The sequence below is a fragment of the Sarcophilus harrisii genome, chromosome 1 (assembly GCF_902635505.1).
Source record: "Sarcophilus harrisii chromosome 1, mSarHar1.11, whole genome shotgun sequence".
In the NCBI taxonomy this organism is placed as follows: Eukaryota; Metazoa; Chordata; class Mammalia; order Dasyuromorphia; family Dasyuridae; genus Sarcophilus; species Sarcophilus harrisii.
The window spans coordinates 340,051,492-340,073,148 of record NC_045426.1 but is presented as its reverse complement, the minus strand read 5'-3'; the positions used below and the strand labels follow the sequence as shown (position 1 = coordinate 340,073,148).

The window sequence follows — 21,657 nt, the reverse complement described above, 5'->3', positions numbered from 1 at the left end:
TCCAGAATCATGGATTCACTATCTCTGCAAAAGACTAAGCATAAAAGTAGCTCTACTACTCCTAGGCTTCCCCTAATCAAGTATTTAACAACTTTTGAATAGCTTAGGACTTTTCATTCTGGCACAAATTTCATCTAACAAGCAACAAATATGAAGCAAGATTACATTTAAAGAGGGAATGATTTCCATAGCCAGTTTGGAAGCAGCACATTTCTGTAGCCAAAAAAAAAACAAAAAAAAAAAAAAAACACGAGGTCATGGGAGCATATGAGGAAAAGTATGAAAGGTACATTGGAGTAACCCCCCAGATTTTTTCTCACTGTGAAACCTTTCGATTTGGAAACCTGCTGAAGCTCTCAAGCCTTCAGAAGCAGGGGGTGACACACGATGGGTGAAAACTGAGGACAGAATAGAGTCAATGGGATAGGGAAAACTGTAAACAGACGAAATCCAAAATGACTCCAGGATTGAGCCCTGTGCTTCTCTAAGTGCACACCTTCCAGAAAGGACAGCTTCAAGTAACTGTGCTTTTATTCTCTTGCCATGCTTGCATTACCCAATACTGTACGATAGAGGTGAAGAGACCCACAGGAACAAGTCAGTCCAAATGTGTTCAGCATAGTTACCAAAAAGCAGGTAAAGGATGTGCAAAGCAAAGAAAATTCCCAGTCAGCATTCCCCCCCACCCCACTTCCTATTGGCGTCTTCATCTAATCCACAACATTCTTCCTGTTTTCCCATTGGGGTGAAGTGTATTCAAAGAAAGAACATTTCAAGCTTTAACAGTAAATTCCTTATTATCTTTGTGGAAAGAGTACTCAAACATCAAAAATACTTGCCACTGCAAAACACCTGTATCAGTTCATAGCTTTTCTTAAAGTGTTTTCATTTCCCCTTAGCAGATGCACTAGTAATGAGTGCAATGCTTTATCACATGGCTGCATAAAGGTTTCCCTGACTGCTTTTCAAAAATTTACCCAAAAAAGTGAGATATTATATATACTTCTATATAAATAAGTGAAAAAGGCAGGCAAAGCTTCCTTTAAAATCCTTAACAGCCAGCTCCCCAAGAGCTTGTTTGTTTGTTTGTTTTGGCAACAGCAGTATGAGCCACCGCAAAATTGCCATACCCCCAAACCCTTTCAGTCTTTTTTTTTTTTTTTTTTTTTTTTAAATCAAGGACCTCTATAGCACCGGCAATTCATTTATGAGTTTATGGGTTCATGCGGCAGCACAGGTTCCCCTCACCACACTCTTTACTTCTTTAGTCTCCACTATTCTATTCCTTTTGAGACTATCTAAATTATTTTCCCTCTCAGCAATCATATTTTTTCCAACCTCTCTTTGTCTAAGTGAAGAGGCAATCCCAAAGCTTTCTGGGTAGGGTGTAGGGTCCAACACTTTCCTGCCAGTGTCATAAGAATTCAGCCAACCCAAGACTCCAAGCACACCATCAGGAACATTCCCTAAGTGAAATACCCTGGCAAGAGATTAACCAAGGAATAACAGTGGGATCCATTTTTTTCTTTTAAGAGAGTTGAATGTGCAAACCTTTGTACATGGGTGGGTGGGTGTGGGTGTCTTTATGCTCACTGAGTTCTTCATTTTGCTAAGAGATCTTGCAGTTGCTGCGTGAGCAGTTCTGTGGGGGACTCTGTGGAGGACGGATGGATTTAGACCTCTTCAGGCTATTGCCTTTGCTGCTGCTCCCACCCCCGCTGCTAGCTAGGGAATATGAGCGTCCATGCATCATCACTGCATTCATCCCATTGGCCATGGAGAAAGATTTCAGGTGACTTTTGATGGTAACAGGCAGCGGAAGCTTGTCAATAAGATGGACTGGGGTACAGGAGACAATTGCACGACAACAGAGGTCCTGTAAACTGAAGACTGGGGAAAAGCCAAAAGAGAAAAGAAAGTAAATTTCAAGCATCTGCAATATTATACCTCTGGTATGTAGCAAAGATGCTCTGTTTTTTCCGCTACAGAATTAGAAAATGAATGATAAAATTATCAAAGGGAAAGAATTTTTGGATAGTAAAAATGAAGCTTACAAAACACTTTAAAAAAAGAGTTTAAAACTGGCTTACTTAGGAGCAGTGATAATGTGAAAGCAACAAAGAGCAGAACCAGAACGGATACAGAAACACACTATCATATATTTGGAGGTAGCCGATGTGTTAATAGAGTTCTGCTAATCCAACCCATTTTTACAGGCAAGGAAAATGGGGCCCAAGTTCATAAATCAATTTATTTAGTAGATTTCTAAGTTCTTCTAAAAAGTTTTAATCATATCACCTAGTGGTAGAGCTAGGAGTTAAGTTCAGGCTCTCTGGCATTAAATCTCGTTCTCTAATTCCAGTCTTTTTTCTTTTCTTTTTTTTTTTTTTTAGTTAGTACTGAAGCAAAGTCTTCTGAATCTCAGACCAGTATGCTTTATACTACTCCATGCTGCCAAGAGACCATCCTTTCAGCCTACTTTCCTTAAAAGGAAAGTGTTTATAAAAATCAACAGGACAGCTTCAATTGTCCACTTGATGGCACCCCTCTCCTCTTGATCTGTCCAACAATAGAAGGGACTAATGAAAATTATTCTTGGTTCTGAGAAGAGCTGAGAATAACACTGAAACATCGCTTTGCTGAAACAAAGGCTTTTTTATGGACCTGCAGTGTTTTCTTTAAAAAATTAGCTTTCAGTCTTATTTTATTATTTGGGAACTAAATAGCTATAAAGAGATTATATAGATCTGAGCCACAAGAGGTCATAGAGTTTCTTTTCTAGACTTACTAGAAAAATAAACCAAGTATTTTTTCTTTACTAAGAAATAATTTGTGATAATCCTCAATCCTTAATAAATCAAGTATTATTTATAGAAAACCTGTGTGCTGCCACCCAGAGGACAATGGGAATACCTACTGATGTCAAGCAAAAAAGGACTGCTAAATTAGATTTTGTTTTTTGCAGCCTTCTTACAATTTAGGAGGCTTTTAAAGAAGACTGAAAATGCCAATCATTACAGATAGTCCTTGTTTTTTATAGTAACACATTTATGGCAAAAGATTAATAAATACAAAACAGATACTGTTTTCCCATGGGAGTAATGTTATATTTGAAGTTTATGCTCGGAAAGATTTGCCTAAATTGTCACGGGGTTTTCAAGCCAAACGGAACCTTAGCTTATTTACCTAGTTCAACAACCCCTTTTTGAAGCTAAGGAAACTGAAGCCTCAAGAGCTAAATTTTCTCAAAGCCACATTCATTGCTCTTTTTGCTACACTATTGAGATGTTTAAAAATATCACAAAAGGAAATGCGTAATTATAAATTTTGTATAATTTTAGATAGCAAAATACAAAAATGTACTGTATAAACAGATTATACTCAGGATGTCAATGTACTATAACATATGCCACAACTCTATTAAAAATAAGACCTAAAAAGAAGGTACACATTATGAATAAACATCAATCGCACTATTTTGTTTTCTTAAAAACTAGAATGAGTTGGGGGACTCCCTTAACACAAAGTATGAATAGTGGGCTCCATATCTCTCAAAAAAAAGGATTTTAACTGATAGTTTTTTTTTCTTAACAACTTTCCTTGTTGCATATAGAAACATTTGCAATTAGAGCACAGACTTTAGAAGTGTACTTAAAGTTAAGATTTTTTTTTTTTTTTGCTAAAGCAATTGGGATTAAGTAACTTGCCTGGGGTCACACAGCTAGGAAGTATTAAGTGTCTGAGATCAAATTTGAGCTCAGGTCCTCCCAATTCCAGGGCTAGTGCTCTACCCACTGTACCACCTAGCTGCCCCCAAGTTAAGATCATTCTTAAAGCAACCTTTCTAGACATTCATACTATCTATAAGATATAAGTAAAGGGACAAAAATGAAAAGATAGGATGAAAAGTATAGTTGGTAAAAGATAGCACTGAATAAGGTAATTTGTACAAAGCAAAACCACTGCTCCTATTAAAGAATGTGACAACCTGTCAACTAGAAGTTGATATAGCTAAGTTGCCCCTTCTTATGCTTAAGGAAAGGACCCCTTCCCCACCCCCCACCCCACCCCACCCCCGCTGCCCATTTTCAACTCTTATTAATATGATTAAACTAAAGTTCTCAAAGCTTTCCTCACCTCTGTTGGGCCTCCAGATCTTCTCCATGCCATGTCGCATGAGAACAATCCTGGACAGTTCTGTGAAAGACTCAATCACATTGAAGTTACACAGTGGGCTGACCTCAAAGAATGTCATGCAGTTCTTCTCAGCATAGGAGCGGGCTTGCTCAGTTGGTACCTGTCGCTTGAAGGCCAGGTGGAGCCTATTTCCCACTAAAATTCGGGGAACACCAGGAGCATGCTGTAAGAAGAAAACAGAATTCAGATCTGTATCAGGTAAAGGAAGAACTTGGCAGTGAGGCATAAAGAAAGCAGAAGTGATAGCTACTAGTACAAAGCATGGATATTTTTCTGCCATTTTCATTCTAACAGAAATTGATTTTTTTCTACTTTGGTTCTCTCGGTTAGATGGGTTGTAGGAGATAATAACATCTTAACAGGATGTCTATGCCAGACAGCTCCTATCACTGTTCTATGATTCATTTAGATTTTGCTTAAAGGAGGCCATTCTCAAGGGTGGTAGTGACAGCAGCATCTTCCCAAATTGACTATTTTAGAAAATAGTCTTTTCTTCCTGATATGTTTCTATATCCAAAAAACCACACATACTACTTACCTCATCGATTTCCTTTATCCATCGGTCTATGCCATCAAAGGACCAGCGGTTTGTGATATCATATACTAGGAGAATTCCCTAAAATGGGTGTGGGGGTGAGGTAGGAAGGGGAAAGGAGAGAGAAAGAAAAAAATTTTAAATTCCTGCTTTAACCAGCGTCAATACATAAAGATCCTTGGTAACTTACTGACAGCATGGGAAAGACTTTCCTATGATCCTTGTAACCAAAGAAAAGGCTAAAAATATAGTCAACTCTCAATGTGTAATATACATTTCTGTTAATTAGTGGCTACAGACTGGGAACCTTATACTCACATTATTTAATAGTAAAAAATAAGATTGCCCATTTGATTGCATGCTATATCTTCCTTGAGGGAAGGGACCATTGAGGTCCTTGAGGGAAGGGACCATTGTCTGTCTTCTCAGTGCTGTGCTCATAGTAGGTACTTAATAAAAATTTGTTCACTTGAATTGATATCCATGAAAAACTACGAATCCAAGTAAGGGAGATAATAAGCCCACTTTGCAGGCCAAAAAAAAAAAGACAAGATTTTCCTGAGGTCACAAAGCCAAATAATTGGTGAGTCTAGAATTAGCCAGTTGCAGTGATTTTTCCTCTATATTATTTTACCCAAACAGAGGTGGGTAAATCATCTGTGACTTAAACTTATCCACAACACCATTGCTCTATACTGATATATATAAGACTACTTAGGGGCTATTTAATTTTTTACTCTACCTTCAGCATCTAGCAGCATATAGAGAGCATTTTCTTTGCAGAAAGAAGGGAACTATAGTTGAGGAATACTACATGTACTGACAGACTTAAAAAATTACAAAAATCTTTATTTGGCTCAGTTTTCTCATCTATAAGATGTAAAAATGTAAAAAAATCTGTAATAGGACTTACTTTCCAGGATTGCTAAGTATCACAAAAAGATAGCCAAGCAGCATTGAGGTTCTTTTCTTTTTTTCTTTTTGGTGGCAACTGAGATTAAGTAACTTGCCAAAATCATACAGCTGGTATCTAGTTCTGACTCCATGGCTGAGGGAGCCACTGCATTATCTAGTTACTCCAGCAGTGAGGTCCTAATTGAGAATGGATTATATAAATACTTTTGTATGTTCTCATGACTTTTTTTTTTTAATAAGCAATTCTAAGATGGGGAATTTAGATGGATAGGAAGAAAAAGCTAACAAGGGGATAAACCAGTACTGGGATTTCATGGACAGCATGGCAGAATGTCAAAAGAGATTCTATTGTGCTGGTGAAGGCAAAGTTTAGTTTATCATAAAGTTTAGACTGAATAGGTAGAAAAGGACTGGAAGGGTAAGGGCATTAGGAAAATGTCTAAGGTCTAAAGTCTAGATGAAGATAAAGAATAAGTACATTGCCTATGAGGAAATGGTAGACTTGGAAAGCAAGGTTTTATGCAGAAAGTAGAAATCTAACATTAGTAGTTTAAACAGAAATTTTGGTTTCTAAGATACCTTTCTAGTTCTAAATCCTTTAAGTTAGAGAATTCTGAGCGATAATACACTGATGGGTGTAGATATGAAAGTCAGAGGAACTAAAAGCATAAAAGAATTTCAATGTCAAGGTGTTCAGTCACCGATTTAGCTATAGTTACCTCCTTTTCAGAAGTAAAAAAAAAAAAATTCCTAAGTCATATATCAAACCATTGAATGGTACCATCAGAAGAGAATTTTTCTAATTCCTGATTGTAAAGTATCCTAAGACCATGGTTTCACTGTTTGTGACATAAACCATAGTACCCTGAATCATTTAAAATTGCAATATAAAAATATAAAAAAATAGCAGTGTTAGTCCAATTTCTTCATTTTTACAAATGTAAAACTGAAGGGGGGGGGAGGGGGAGGAATCACTGCTAAGGATTCATGCAAGTTATTGGAAGATTGGCTGTCTTAAGTCGTATAATATGAACATAATGGAATATTCTTGTTCTATAATAACAACGTGAAATCAGCAGGCTGATTTCAGAAAAGCCTGGAAAGACTTACATGAACTGATGCTAAGTGAATCAGAACCAAGAGAACACTATACAGCAATAAGATTATGTGATGATCAACTGTGATGGACTTGGTTCTTTTCTTAAAAAGATTTTTATTATTTTTTAAAAACAAAGCCTTATTTTCAAAATACATGCCTAGATAATTTTAACATTCACTGTTGAAAAACTTTACATTCCAAATTCTTTTTTCTTCCTCTCTTACCCTATCTGCTCCCCTATATATATATATATATATATATATATAAGCAATCCCGTATGTTAAACATGTGCAATTCTTTTATATATTTCTACAATTATCACGCTGCACAAAAAAATTATATCAAAAAGGAAAAGATGAGAAAACAAAATGCAAGCAAACAATAACAATAACAAAAACTCAAAATAATAGTATTTATAGTTATGAACTACATATATCCTCTCTCTGGGTAAAGTTGGCTCTCTTCATCACAAGAGCATTGGTACTGGCCTAAATCACCTCACTATTGAAAAAAGCCACATCTATCAGATTTGATCATCGTATAATCTTGCTGTTGCTGTATACAATGTTCTCTTGGTATTATTTATTTCACTTAGCATCAGTTCAGTCTCTCCAGCATTTTTTCAAATCATCCTGCTGATCATTTCTTATAGAATAATACTCCATAACACTTATATACCACAATTTATTCAGCCATTCTCCAACTGATGGGCATCCAGACTCATTTTCTAGTTTCTTGCCACTACAAAAAGAGCTGCCCACAAACATTTCTGTACATGTGGGTCCATTTCCCCCCTTTAAGATCTCCTTGACATATAAGTCCAGTAGAAATACTGCTGAATCAAAGGGTATGAACAGTTTGATAGCCTTTTGGGAATACCTCTACATTACTCTCTAGAATGGCTAGATCATTTCATAACTCTACCAACAAGGTATTAGTGTCCATTAGCACATCCCTTCCAACATTCATCATTATCTTTTCCTGTTATTTTAGTCAATCTGAGAGGTGTGTAGTGACACCTCAGAGTTGCCTTAATTTACATTTCTCTAATTAATAGTTATTTAGAGCATTTTTTCATATGATTAGAGATTCTTTTAATTTCTTCATCTGAAAACTGGAATCGGCTCTGTTCAACAATGAGATAATTCAAGGTAATTCCAATAGAGCTGTGATGAAAAAACCCATCTGTATACAAAAAGTGGACTGAATGTAGATCAAAGCATAATACTGTCACCTTTTGTTGTCTGTTTGATTGTTTTTTCTCTCATTTTTTTTTTCTTCCTTTTTGATCCGATATTTTTTTTGGCATAGCATGAAAAATATGGAATATGGAAAAGAACTACATATATTTAAAATTGTATTGCTTGCTGTCTAGAGGAGGGGGGAAGGGAGGAGAGGGAAAAAAATTTGGAATACAAAGGTTTTGTAAAGGTGAATGTTGAAAACAATCTTTGCATATATTTGGGAAAATAAAAAAAAACTTATAAAATAAAAGAATTCATTTCTATATGAAAAGGAGCCAAGATGGATACTCCTTGGAGATAAAGAGTGCATCTAGTACCTCTTCAAATCCTCAATTCCTAGAACAAATACGTTGAACATAATAGTTGACGTGTTTCATGATGATGATTAAGAAAATGATGATGATGACATTTATGGGATGAAGCTCTATTTTGAGGCTTTGGTCAGCTTAGGCACATAGGTAGGGTACTCTAACTTGCTTTAATGCCAGTTCCAAAATGGGTTAGCAGAGTCACTCTGCAAGCCAGCTCCAAGTTCTTGGTAGCTTGGTCCACACACACTGAACTCTGCCCCCAGGGGCACTCTGGGGATATTTATGCAGAGGTGATCCTGGGTGTTCAAACTAGAAACTTAGAGGATGGGATGTCAGTCACTTCAGGAGCATTTTACTGTGAAACCTTCCAGTAGTTCAGTGGATTAAGATTTGCTACAGGGACTTTTCTGTTATATCCCTCAGAGACCAATTATTCTGAATTTCAGAACTTTGGGATATTTCTAGTCTACCATGGTATCATGTTCACTTCTCTTTTCCTATGCCCCAAATATCAGAAAATTTACACTGTGTCTCAGGAATAATTTTCTATGAAACCAGCAGTGCTAACAAGAAAGTCATCTATAGTTGGTGAAAACAGATGAACAAGGTCTTTATTATACACAGTTCAAGGAACAGTTTAGAAGTAGAAAAATAGGTATACTTTACAATTTTCTCCCATCTCATAATTCTACTTTGAAACAGAATTCAAGAAACAGAAATCAGAGTAAAAATTCATGCTATTTTATCCACAACTCCATTCAACACATATATAGTTTCAAAATTTTCATCTACTTAACATCTCTATTAAAAAGGAGGGCAAAGTAGAAAGTATAACTCAATATAATATTTTTCAAAGATGACTTTTTTCCTTTTTTGGAAAAAGATAATCTTCCACTCCTTTCTACTAAAGTATCCTTCAAATATTGGGAAATTCATGTGTACTTCCTGAGGTCCTGCTAAAATAAGAGAATGCACATAAATCTACCACTTTAGATTCTATTTTTCTAGGTGCTAGTACCAAATTATTAACTAACTACATGTATAGGTCACTTCTTAGAAGAAGTCCATTCAAAATAAGCTGGCTATAAAAACATTATTGCCTGGGTAGGGGTGTGGAAACCCTTGTGGCCTAAAAATTATTGAAAAAAAGAACAACTGGGTTAGTTAGCTCCTTTAAGCACCTCTCCTATATTCCAGATGCATTCTAAAATCATCTCTAAGTCTCTGATGTCCTACTTCTTAACCATACCACTCTATCTGCTTTCCCCTCCCTTCAGCAATCTTTTAGATAAATATAAGATTAGACACCAGGAGACAGACTTTGACACAACAATTTGGCCATCATTCAATAATGCTATTCCTCACCTTAATTCCCAAAGCCAGGCAAAAATGATAATAAGCCCTATTTTATGGAACATTAAGATTCCTATTGCTATTGAGGTTTTAAGCAAAAATATTTGTAAAAATCTCGAAGAAATAGTGATGGTTAAAACACATGAATATACATCAGAATAATACACTGTGGGATTACAGATTTCCCAAAATAATTAATAAATCCCCCCCCCCAAATTTTGTTGCCAGAAAAATATATTGAGTACCTTACCTTATAAACAATATAATCATTCATCTACACACTAATTCATTTATATTTTCTTTATTTTTCGATAACTAATAGAATTATTTATATTATTATAAGAATTATTATAAGTCTTAGGGAAAAGATTCTTTTTTAAATTCTTGATTTCTATTTTTCAAAGAATAGGCATTTATTTTTCTTCTTTCACTCTCCCCCTTCCTTCTTGTAACCAATATTCATGGTCAAAACCCACCCCCATCCCCAAATACCTGCACTGGACATGTCTAAAGATGCATGCCTCATTTTGCATTTGCGTCTCATTTGAAGTATAACAATATCTTCTAATAATGTGGCCAATTTAATTTTATAGCTTTATTTCATTTTCCTCTCCTGTCTGTACCCATGCTTAAAGCAAAATGTATTTACTACTCTTTAAACAATTTTGGTTCTAATACCAATCATTGAATTAGTTTTTCTTGAACAGACAACTTAAAATGTCTCCTACAAAAGATTGGTTTTAACCAAAAAAAATAAGATGGTTTAGCTAGTGGTGGTAGTGGTTTTTGTTTTTTTTTTTTAAATCCATACAGAGGGTACTAAAGAGTATTTAATTGAATTTAAAGCATTTTACTGGCATCTTTACAGATCCATCTGGTATTTATACATTATTTTTTATTACAGTTATATGTATATATCATATCCCAGTTAGTCAGCAAACATCATGAGAATAGATTTCCATTTTCTCTAGCCGTTGGCCCAAATTTTAATCACAGAAGAGATACTTAATACAAAAGTAATATCAGTTTTAATAACTCCTCTAAAATCTACTGCATTTTCCCCAAACATATCACTCTTTTCTGCAATATTAACCTTTCCTAAGGGTCTATAATTCAACAGTTTGTGACACTGACTTAGTCTCTGTGGAATGAGAAAGAAACCATACTTTTTGCTTTTGTCATTAATAACAAACTGGAGTTACAAAGCTAAACGTCCTATTTACCAGTAGCTACTATTCCTTGAACACTAGTGAAGTGTGTACCACTCATTTGAGAAAAAAGTCTCTACTTGTGAGAGACCATTTGTATATACTATGGAAAAGATAATATTCTTAAGTGCTTTAATTTTATCATGCTAGCAATTCAAATTTAAAAGAAAAAGCACTAGAAAATCAATGACAAGAGAAAAATATTTTACTTTTACCTGAGCACCTCTGGAGTAGGATCTGAAAATAGTACAAAATCTCCCCTGACCAGATGTATCCCTGAAACAAAAACAGAATTTGGAAAATTAACTTTATAGATCCCAGCCAATTCTTCCATTTTCATTGATGCTTAACAGAAATAGAAAGTCCATGAACTAAAAAGATCAGCAGTAGGTAAATGGCACAATGGAGATTACTGGCCTTAGAATAAGGAAGATCCGAGTTCAAATCCTGTTCTTGATACTTGCAGTTTAGGTGATCCTGGACAAGTTATTTAAATTCTTTCAGCCGCCATTTCCTCAATTGTAACATCATGTTATAATATTACCTATCTTACAGACTTTTTACAGGATCAAATAAGAGAACATTGTAAGGCACTTTGCAAACTGTAAAAAGTCTTCTATAAATGATACCATTTCATTATTATTATTAGAAATTATTTTACATTTAACTTCAAATTACATTCACAAAGGTGAAAGATTTAATTCAAGTCAAAGTATAGGAAGGATTAACATACACAAGATGGTCCCTAGCTTGTATATTTGTCAGTGATGACAAATCTTGACAATAGACAAATGCTAGTAATATTTGCACTACACCTACCTCACAGGATTGGTTTGAGCAAACTTTATAAATAATGCATATAATCATGATGAATACATATTTAGTGTATCTGCAACAGCTACTTACTGGAATACAGTTCATTAAAAGTATAGGTAACCCCATAGCTCACGTTCTCAGAATGAAGGTATTTGGTGTAATATAGCAATGCTTCTTTTAACACATACTATATGTGGCAACAGAATTGAATTCTTGCTCTTAAATTTTAATTTAAGAAATAAAGCTATTTTGTGCTGTAACCAAACCATCAAATAATTATGAGGATGAAAAATATAGCCTTTTTGGTGAATAAAAACTGTTTCTGGGTAATTAATAATCAATAAATTGATTATCAGTGATTTTTATTAGTAACCAAAAACTCCTAAGGAGATTATGAAAGACCTTAAAACCTTTCTGAAAGTCAACTCCCCTAACATGAAAAACCAACCCTGATTGGTGGGTATTTAAGGAGGAGATGGGCTAAAAATCTTTAGTTCTTCCTTTTGAGAACAAAGCTTGATCATGAGTCAAGTATCTTCATGGCACAGAGGTAAGGGCAGTCATCTACTTTGGGACCTTTCTGGCTAGTTTTTTCCTCCACGAGCTGGGTTATAGTGAACTCTATTGAAGGGAACCAAAAAACTAGGTGTTCCTCCTCCCAGCAAAGGCTCAACCAACCTGGATTCTGTTTATAAGCTAAATTTGGCCTCTCAGTTGGGTGTCTGGCCCAAAAATTAAGGACTAGCAGCAAATCTCATCACTTAGTCATATCCTTCAGAGGTTGACTGACCTTTTCAGGAGTTGGTTTTTTAACAGAAATAAAAGGAAAAGGGGTGAATCATAAATTTCTGTCAATCCCTTTCCTAATTAAAGACTTCTGGGCAACAACTGGTACTGAGCAAATGCTATCATATCAAATACAAATGTTTAGGAAATGTGATTGACCTAAATCAAGTTACTTAATTTTGCTGAAACTAGCCACTAACAATGTCCACTTCCTTAGCTGCTTAAAGACAACTCTTTGGAAATCCCTCTTAATTTTATAAAAATTATTACTTCAAGTCTCAATAGAAGTTTTCTCCCCCAAGAGGTGACACTCTGGGAAGGGTATAAAAGGATACCAAAATTTCTTGAGTTTTTTCTCTCTTTTCTCAAGTTGGATACTTAAAAATCTCTCAACTCTAAAAATCCTAGGATTTTTTTTTTTTGGGGGCGGGGGGAACAATCAGAAGTAGAGCTCTTAACAATCTAACTTTTGAAAACTACTTTCTATAACAAGTACTGGCATTACATATGATGTTTAAAAAACAAGGCCTCATTTTGAATTGCCTCATCTGTATATAAATAAATCTAAATGAGACATCTTATCACCTATGAAATTAGGCCATAAAGTCAAGTGTTATAAAGTTTTACTTCCTAACGTAACTCACCCAATCTTTGTAATGTTATAATATACAGAAGAGCTTTTAACTAACTTTTTTCAGCAATATAAACTCACCAAAGTTCCAGCTTGACCCGTCTTCCATCCAGTAAAATTGTAGTTGTTTTATAGTCTATCCCTGTAAAAAACAAAAAGGAAAAATACAAGTTTAAATGAAGAGAATAGAGCACAAGGGAATCAAGACCCAATGCTTACTAAAAGCATTCTTTATGGGTCTGCAAAAATGTGTGATGATGCAATTTTATATTAGTGGCCTTAGAAATAATGCTGGATTTGGAATGAGGAGAAACTAAATCTAATATTTACTATCTATAAGCAAGTTGTCTCACCTCTCTGGACTTCAGTTTCCTCATTTATATAATGAGAGTTTTTGAGTAGATAAGCTAGAAGCTTCCTTTTTAGCTCTAAATCTTATGAGCCTATTAACAGATATTTCCTCTTCTAACTTCAGATTCTCTCCAATGCACTAGGGAGCATAAACTGATAAAATGACAAAGTCTTACTGAAGAACGTTTTTTTGACTTGAATATTCTAACTATTTACTTTCAGTTACTTTTCTTCAAACAAGACTTTTTTTTTTGATACTACGCTTCTTTCTTAAAAAAAAAAAAAAAAAAAAAAAAAAAAAAAAAAAAAAAGTCAGTTCCAAAGACATTAGTGGGAACAGAAGTATCTGATAATTTACTAAACTAAAAATTAATTTATTGTCAATTCAGAAGTTTGAGTGTTGCCCTCTTACTTATTTCAAAGTTTAAAAGCTCACTTTTAAAAAAATCTTTCATAATATTTGATCCAATGGTCCAAAGGTCATGTTCATTTTCTTTGTTAACATTAATCATTTTTTAAGAACTATATAGGTGGACATTTTTCCTATGTGGCTGAAACCTTCCCTAACATTGGGACTCTCTAAGAACTTTCATATTACTTATTATCTGTACCACTTGTCTGCCACTTAGATTGACTTATTCTTTTATGGGTTTTTTTTTTTGTGTATGTGTCTAAGCTTCAGTTATATTATAAGTGAAGAATCTTATCTAATTTTTTAAGCTGTAAAAGATGTATCTGTTAAGAAGAATAATATATTTCAAATGGTTTCATTTTACAAAATAAGCAAAAAAAAAAAAAAAAAAAAAAGGTAAAAAACACATCATCTTTCTATAAAGGATGTAACTAACTGATATGACAGCCTTTCCTATAGTCTAGAGTTTATACTGAGATCATTATATGTCCAAATTTGACATCTCCCCCTATTGAACAATAAGGGAAACAGTCAAAATCTGTATGTTCACATTTGTCTTCCATATTAAATGATACTAGTTCCAAGTTATTTCTTCAAAATTTTTCACAGAATTATACATTTCATAAACATTTATATATGCCCTATTTACTAGGTTCAGTCACTCAGACTTATACACAGTAGGATACAGTAAGGATAGAATATTGTATTTTAATATGAAATCCTAGACTCTTGAGCCAAAAAAAGCCTTTTTTCTATGGTTCAAACAATATGAAAATATAATTCTTCAACACCAGTGCTATCTTTTTGTGATAAATGGAAGGTACTTAACTAACACTTCCGTTTCCCTCCTGACTCCCCCAACTTTGGTATATCACAAGTATTCAGATCACTGAATGTCCATAGCTAAGTAATTTGGAAGATGTGGCTTTTGTAGATGTAAATATAAGGGTTAAGTTTAAGGATCTACAAAACTCACCTTACACATCAAAACTTATGCTTCTAAGTGCACTTAAAACATTGTATCAGGTTAAATAACAACTTCTCACAGAACGTTAGACATCGATTTTAAATCATGTTTCATCTTGGTAGAGTGCTAGAATTGGAGTATGAAATTTCAGAGACAAGTCCCATAAACTCTCTAAGCCTGTTATATGCTAAATGAAAGTGCTGGACTAGATAACCTTTTAAGATCTTTGCAGTTATATAAATCTAAGATTTTATTATCACTTCCCCTACTCAATTAAGTTCCCAAAGCAAAATCTTTTTGCCAGTTTTTTTTTTAATTAAAGCTTTTTATTTTCAAAACATATGCATGGATAATTTTTAACATTTACCCCTGTAAAACCTTGTGTTCCAATTTTCCCCTCCTTCCCCCCCATCCCCTTCCCTGGAGGTTAAATAATCCAATATATGTTAAACATGTGCAATTTTTCTATACATATTTCCACAAATATGCTGCACAAGAAAAATCAAATCAAAAAGGAAAAAATGAGAAAGAAAACAAAAAACAACAAAAAGAGTGAAAATACTATGTTGTGATCCACACTTAGTTCCTACAGTCCTCTCTCTGGTTGCAGATGACTATCACAAGACCACTGGAACTCTGCCAAAGTTTTATTTTTATTTTACTAAATTAGCCCAACTTTTTGGGACCTAATTTGGGGTTTTCTTGGCAAACACATTGGAGTGGTTTGTCATTTCTTTCCTCTCATCATTTTACAGATGAGCAAACTGAGGTAAAGGGAGTTAGGTGACTTACCTAGAGTCACAGCAAGTAAGTGTCTGAGGACACATTTTTGAACTCAGATACTTCTGACTCCAGGGTTAATATTTGAGCTACTGAACCACCTAACTGCCCAGAAAAATTTTATTGTACCCTAAGAAATGACTATGAAGAACACAGAGAAACATGAGAAAATGTACACAAACTCATGCAAAACAAAATAGGCAGAACCAAAACCAATATAAGTATTAACAATAATTTATATATATAAAAACAACCTTCAAATGTTGTGCAACTATAATGACTTAGGTTGGTCCTAAAGAACAAATGCACAATCTCTCCCTTTGGAATAGAATATATTTAGAAAAGTGACAAAAACAAAAGATATCAATACATTTTAAAGAAGAGATATACTGTTTACAAAATAAATTTGCTAGGGGAAAGCAAACTTCCAATGTGAAGATTCATTTTGCCAACAGATTTAGCAATAGAAAATGTTTTAACCTTTTATTCTTGAATGGAGAAAACTAGAAGTTTTTGAAACTGTATCAAACAAATGTGTATGAATTTGCAGATATTCTCTATCAGGAAAAGTTGTGCAGGGAAACATTTATTTTACTGACAAAGGCTTTTTTTTTTTTTTTAAATGGACACAAAGGATATATTACTACACTACATTGAATGAGAGGCATTCATTAGCTTCAACTGCTTTAAACAGAGAAGTGGTTGATTAGAACTTATGTTTAAGCTTTCATTTACAACAAAACAATAGGGAGGCCAAAAGGTTTTGCCGGAAGGAGAGGGTATAATATATATAATGAAAGGAACCTAATGGGAAGTTCAGCAGGTCCACATCCACCAATTTGCTTTCTCCTTTGGTAGGTACTTGGCCAAGAAAATCTGCTTCCCTACATGCAGCTGGGTAAGGTCAGATGTGGGAAACCATGTTTCAAAATATTGTAAAGTATTTCGAGATCCTTTGACAAAATAGTATAAAATAAGCCTCTTCCTAGAATAGATTAATGAATTTAAAAAACCGAGAGAGACAATAACTACTATACCTTATTTTTGTTTTAATATGTACCTTCAACACAAAATCACTTAAGGAAATAAATTGATTGTATGTATTATAGGGGTTTTGTAAAAAAAAAAAAAAAAAAAAAAAAGATACTTTTTTTTAAATAAAGTAGTTTGGTGTTATCAAGCCAAATAAAATAAAATAAAAATTTAGCCAAACCAGTTGGCTAAATAAAATGGCCTGCTAAATTTTACCAAGAAAACTCAGTTCTGTTTAAGCACAGAAATAAACACAAAGTGACTTCTCCTTAACCATATATGTGCAAGATATTTTGGACATTTAACCCCATCTCTTACTTTACTTTGAAATGAGCACAGATTAGGTGAAATTCTAGTACTTAACAACATATCTAAAGAGAAGATTTTAGTTGCTAAATTTTGCAGACAAGTGGAATGTACGGTAGTAGTCACTAGGCTCCCCCACTAGATATCCTTTCTATATTTGGAATAAGCTTTTTAGAAGAAAGGCACTCAATTTTGAAAGAAAGATTCCTGAGGTTTTTTCGCCTATTGTTCTGACTAATACCCAGCCATCTACTAATAGCTATAAATTTTATTGTCAATTTAAAAAATGGCTTTTTACTTTTTAAGCAATATCAGGAGGGGTCTGCTAAAAGAATTAAAGTGAAGCCCTGTTATTACGCTATAAAAAGCCATGCAACCTATTATCTTAAATTCTAACTACTTCTGGCATTTAATCACAGAGATTGGACAGTTTAAACATTATTTTCAATAAGACAGATTAATCATGTTTTCCTATATAAAAATATATTATTCTTAGAATCCTGGATCCTACCAAAGCCCTAATAAAAGACATCACAAATAACTGCTCAGTTTCATCAATGAGTGCACCCAAATACTTTCTCAGGGAAGGTCCCTGGTCACTTCTCTTTGACAAAACATGTTAAATGAAGTATGAGGTTAGTATAAGAAAACTGTTCTGTTTTACAGAGGTGCCAAATAGGCACAAAAGCTTTCTGCTTTGGAAAGCAATAGAACAGGAACATTTCAGTATGTTCAAGGAATCTTAAAGTTGCTAAAATGCAGGCTACACTGGAACATTATTAGGATATACAAAAGCCAAACTGTTTTTGAAATGCCAAATCCAAAGGGAAAACCAAGGAAACTGGTTGTGGAGCAAGAGGTGCCTTATTGCTCCCACAAAGGCTGATAATAAAGCATAAGAGATTTAAGTGAAATAGAAAGGAGCACTTTCTAATGGTAAGGGCTGCTAAATATTATATTCAGTGAAGAAAGTAATGGCATCTCCTTTGGAGTTCTTTAAAATGGCTTTCATGTCTGTTATACTTATCTCCATACAAAGTATTTCTAGAAAAAGGTTCAAGTAAAATCGCAAAGAAATCTAAAACTCACTCTTTTAAAACATCTTGCGTTTCAAACTTCTCAGCAAAATGATTCAAGCTATTTTCCAAGTTAAAAAAAAAAAATTAGACAAAAAGACTTTTTAAAGCCTGTGATACATTCTCTAAAACCTTAGATTTAATTTCAGAATCTCACATCTCTAGCTAGAACTTGGTGAACAATTAACATATTCCAAGTCTGAATTACTTTTTCCCTTAAGTATTTTGTGAACCTTCTGACACTAAAACATATTTTATGGAATTCTCAAATCAGGCCATACAAAAAGCAACTAGATTTCAGTGACAACTATCACATTTTTCTTGGACAAAAGAGAAAATCAAGATTCATTTCCCAATTTATCCCATTATAGGTTAACACTGTAACATCCCCCTGATGTGTATGCTCAAGCACAAGATGACATTCCTGAAGAAGAGATTCAATTCATTTCATGACAACTGTATGGTCTGTCTGTTTTTCTCTTTTCCTATCCCTGTCTTACATATGGATAATTTGTAGGCAACTATAGAAGTCCCTTTGGGGTTGGAAAGAATGAGTTGAATAATTTAATCCACTAGTTAACCCTTACCAGTGTATCCATTCCCACCTCTTTCTCCTTACTTCTCATAGGAACAGCTGCACTGAGGATGATTAGGTCACTTTTTTTCCCCTCTAACATAGTTGACAAGGCAAGTAAAGTTTCAAACCCTCACTGTTGACATAAAATAAGAGGGTAATTGCTGTAACAGACTACAGTTTCTTCTCCCTCCTAAAGAGCTGCACTGTTTGTCACATAGTAAAACAAGCTCCATTTATAAATCTTCCAATAACTGCCCATAATCACTGTTAATGTACACATGCACCTTACACAATGAAATATCAGACTCCAGCCAAAGAGTACTCCCTTCAAATGAAGAGCAACTATGCTCTATTGTCTATAATTAGATGTTAATTTTCATCTAGCTAAATGCATCATTCACAACACCTTAACAAATCAATCCCTTTTTGCAGCTGTGTCTCAGAGAAAACCATTATGTTCTGCATTTATCACTAGATGTCGCTATTGGAAAATAGCTCAGCTCCTGCTCTATTTTCTCAAGTTTCCTCACAACATAAGCTTTTTCTTTCTTTCCCACCCCAACTCCCACCCAAAGTGCTATCTGCTTCTATTCTGGAGTAACTTTAAAAAAGAAAAATTGATCATTTAGGTGCTATGTTTAAAACATGCTTTTTCTGTGGTAGACTGAATAAGAAGTACTAATAAAAGAATCAGACAAGTCCAGAATTATAGCAAAAAGATACCTTAATCCTCAAATGTATTTTTTGTGAGGCAGGGCCAGACAACCTGAACTTGTAGGAAGAAACAGCTGTTTGCTAGGTAGCTCATGCTGTTCCTCACTGCATCACATTTCCACATCCTTTTCTGGACAAATTATCTTCTTAGACTATAAAAGAATGATGGTGCTATTCTAAATCATGGCAGCACTGAACACTACCAAATGGAGACACATAATATCCATGGGTGCCTCTTTATGTACCTCCTTTCTTGCAAGGTCCAGAGTTCAAAGGAAGAGGGAAAGGAAAAAGGTGGGTGCATACAATACTTGGGGAGAGGTCACCAATAACTGCCAGTTTGTCTACTATCTGGATCAGAGATTTCTAACTTTCAGTCTAGGAACTTAAAATGATATTTTGATAAATGTATTTCAATTTCATTGGTTTCTTTTGTAATGCTATGTACTTTATTTATGCATTTAAAGACACTATTCTGAGAAAGGATCTATACACTTAACCACAAAGGGATTCACAACACAAGGAAGGTTTTAAAATTCATGGTCTAGATCAGAAGCTATCATCAAGAAATGTTTAATGAATAAAAATATAAAACAGATAATATTAGTCTATAATTCTCTAAATCTGTAGACTACAGTACATAGCCAGTCCCTGCCCCCAAGGAGGTTACATTCTTTTGGGGGAAGATAACTTCCACTCTCCATTATTCTATTTCAGAGTCTGATTCTTTTTGTACAGCAAAATAACGTTTTGGTCATGTATACTTATTATGTATCTAATTTATATATTTAACATCTACTGGTCATCCTGCCATCTGGGGGAGGGGGTGGGGGGTAAGAGGTGAAAAATTGGAACAAGAGGTTTGGCAATTGTTAATGCTGTAAAGTTACCCATGCATATAATCCTGTAAATAAAAGGCTATTAAATTAAAAAAAAAAAAAAAAAAAAGATGGAAGGCCAAGATTTGGCAATGGATCAAATATGTGGGAAGTGAACAAGAATGTAAAAGATGACACTGGGATTGCAGAGAATGGTGGTGCCTTCAATAGTAATAGGGAAATTGAAAAGAAGGGAACATTTGGATAAAAAGTTATTAAGTTTTGTTTTGGATGTGAAGAGTCTGGGATGTAGATGGAATATCTACTGCAGGAAATACAAAAGTTGTTGATATGGAGTTGGAAGATTAGAAAAGAGATAGGAGGAGCTGGATACACAGTTCTGGGAATATTAAACTAAAAAAGAAATGGATAAAGGATTTCTTAAAAAAAAAAAAAAAGATAAAACAACAAGCAGATGTCTATTTCTTCAAATAGCAGACAGTAATTAGTCCAGAAGGTGTTTTGTCTAGGACCCAGACATATAAATACTGCAGTGGATTTGGACTTTTCTTAGCTACAGAGATAATAAAGATGAGGACGACCCACTAAGTCCCCAGAGAGGGAACCAAAAGACACAAAGGGATAGATTATTCTTGTTAAGCAACCTAGAAAGCTGCGTTCTTTTCTCTTTGCCAAAAGATAAAAACACTGTGTCTGAATAACTGAGCTACTACTTAAAAGTCAGACAAGGTTAAGAACCTGGAACATAAAGCATCATTTGTTAAGACAGAAGTAGTTCACTTAAAATAGAGCAATGACACACTTGTTCCCCTTAAGAAATGGGGAGAATCAAACTATAAGGATATTTACCTAGAAAAATCTGAAAAGCACAGATGGATACTTTAAATATCAAGATAGTACTTAAGTTGTTTAGGAGCTAATATGAAACATTTACTCAGAAATAAGGAAAATCAAATATGTTTCCTTTTTGCCTAAAATTCCTCTTTTTACCAAACTGGTATCAGTACTAATAAATTGTGCTTTAAATGTTTTAAAAGTTACTTTTTTGGGTACTCTAAAATATAAACACTAATTCCAAAGAGGTTGACAAATCTTTTGAAGATGTTAAGAAATCAGGTTTATGGTTTGCTTAAAAACCATTTGGGGAGAGAGCAATATTCATGATAAAAGTTCCCTTTAGAACAAGTTAGTTTAATTTTGTGTAACTATAAGTCAAAAGAGATCTCTCTCTTTCACTAAATTTAGAAGCATTAGCTCCATTAAATATTCCTTCTAATATAGGGGGAGGGTCGGGAAGGAAAAAAGGCAGCGGAAGAACTGCCTGAGCTCCCAACTCTAATAAGCCATTTAATAGATCAATCAATTCTCAAGCTATTGAGCAAGAATTACAATAATCAATTCCCTTTCTATTCTTTCCTTCTCTCCTCAACAAGTACACAACTTAAAATTCTTATACTCAATCCCTCTTTCCATAATATCTCTCAACTCCAATAATGGTTCTGAAAGAA

General features: G+C 34.3%; 1 protein-coding gene across 2 annotated transcripts in view; it reads right to left on the bottom strand.

Moving 5' to 3' along the window:
• Positions 1 to 1,140: 1,140 nt before the first annotated feature.
• Positions 1,141 to 21,657, bottom strand: part of RAB40C (RAB40C, member RAS oncogene family) — a 57,586-nt gene continuing 37,069 nt past the window's right edge. The window contains exons 3-7 of one of the 2 annotated variants that reach the window (XM_031945717.1): positions 13,177 to 13,237; positions 11,078 to 11,138; positions 4,736 to 4,813; positions 4,138 to 4,360; positions 1,141 to 1,890 (exon numbers count right to left, since the gene is read on the bottom strand). In XM_031945717.1, coding sequence (XP_031801577.1) covers positions 1,610 to 1,890; positions 4,138 to 4,360; positions 4,736 to 4,813; positions 11,078 to 11,138; positions 13,177 to 13,237 — 704 coding nt within the window. In that variant the 3' untranslated portion in view covers positions 1,141 to 1,609. The remainder of the gene's footprint in view (positions 1,891 to 4,137; positions 4,361 to 4,735; positions 4,814 to 11,077; positions 11,139 to 13,176; positions 13,238 to 21,657) is intronic. The other variant, XM_031945716.1, reaches the window with a different exon arrangement.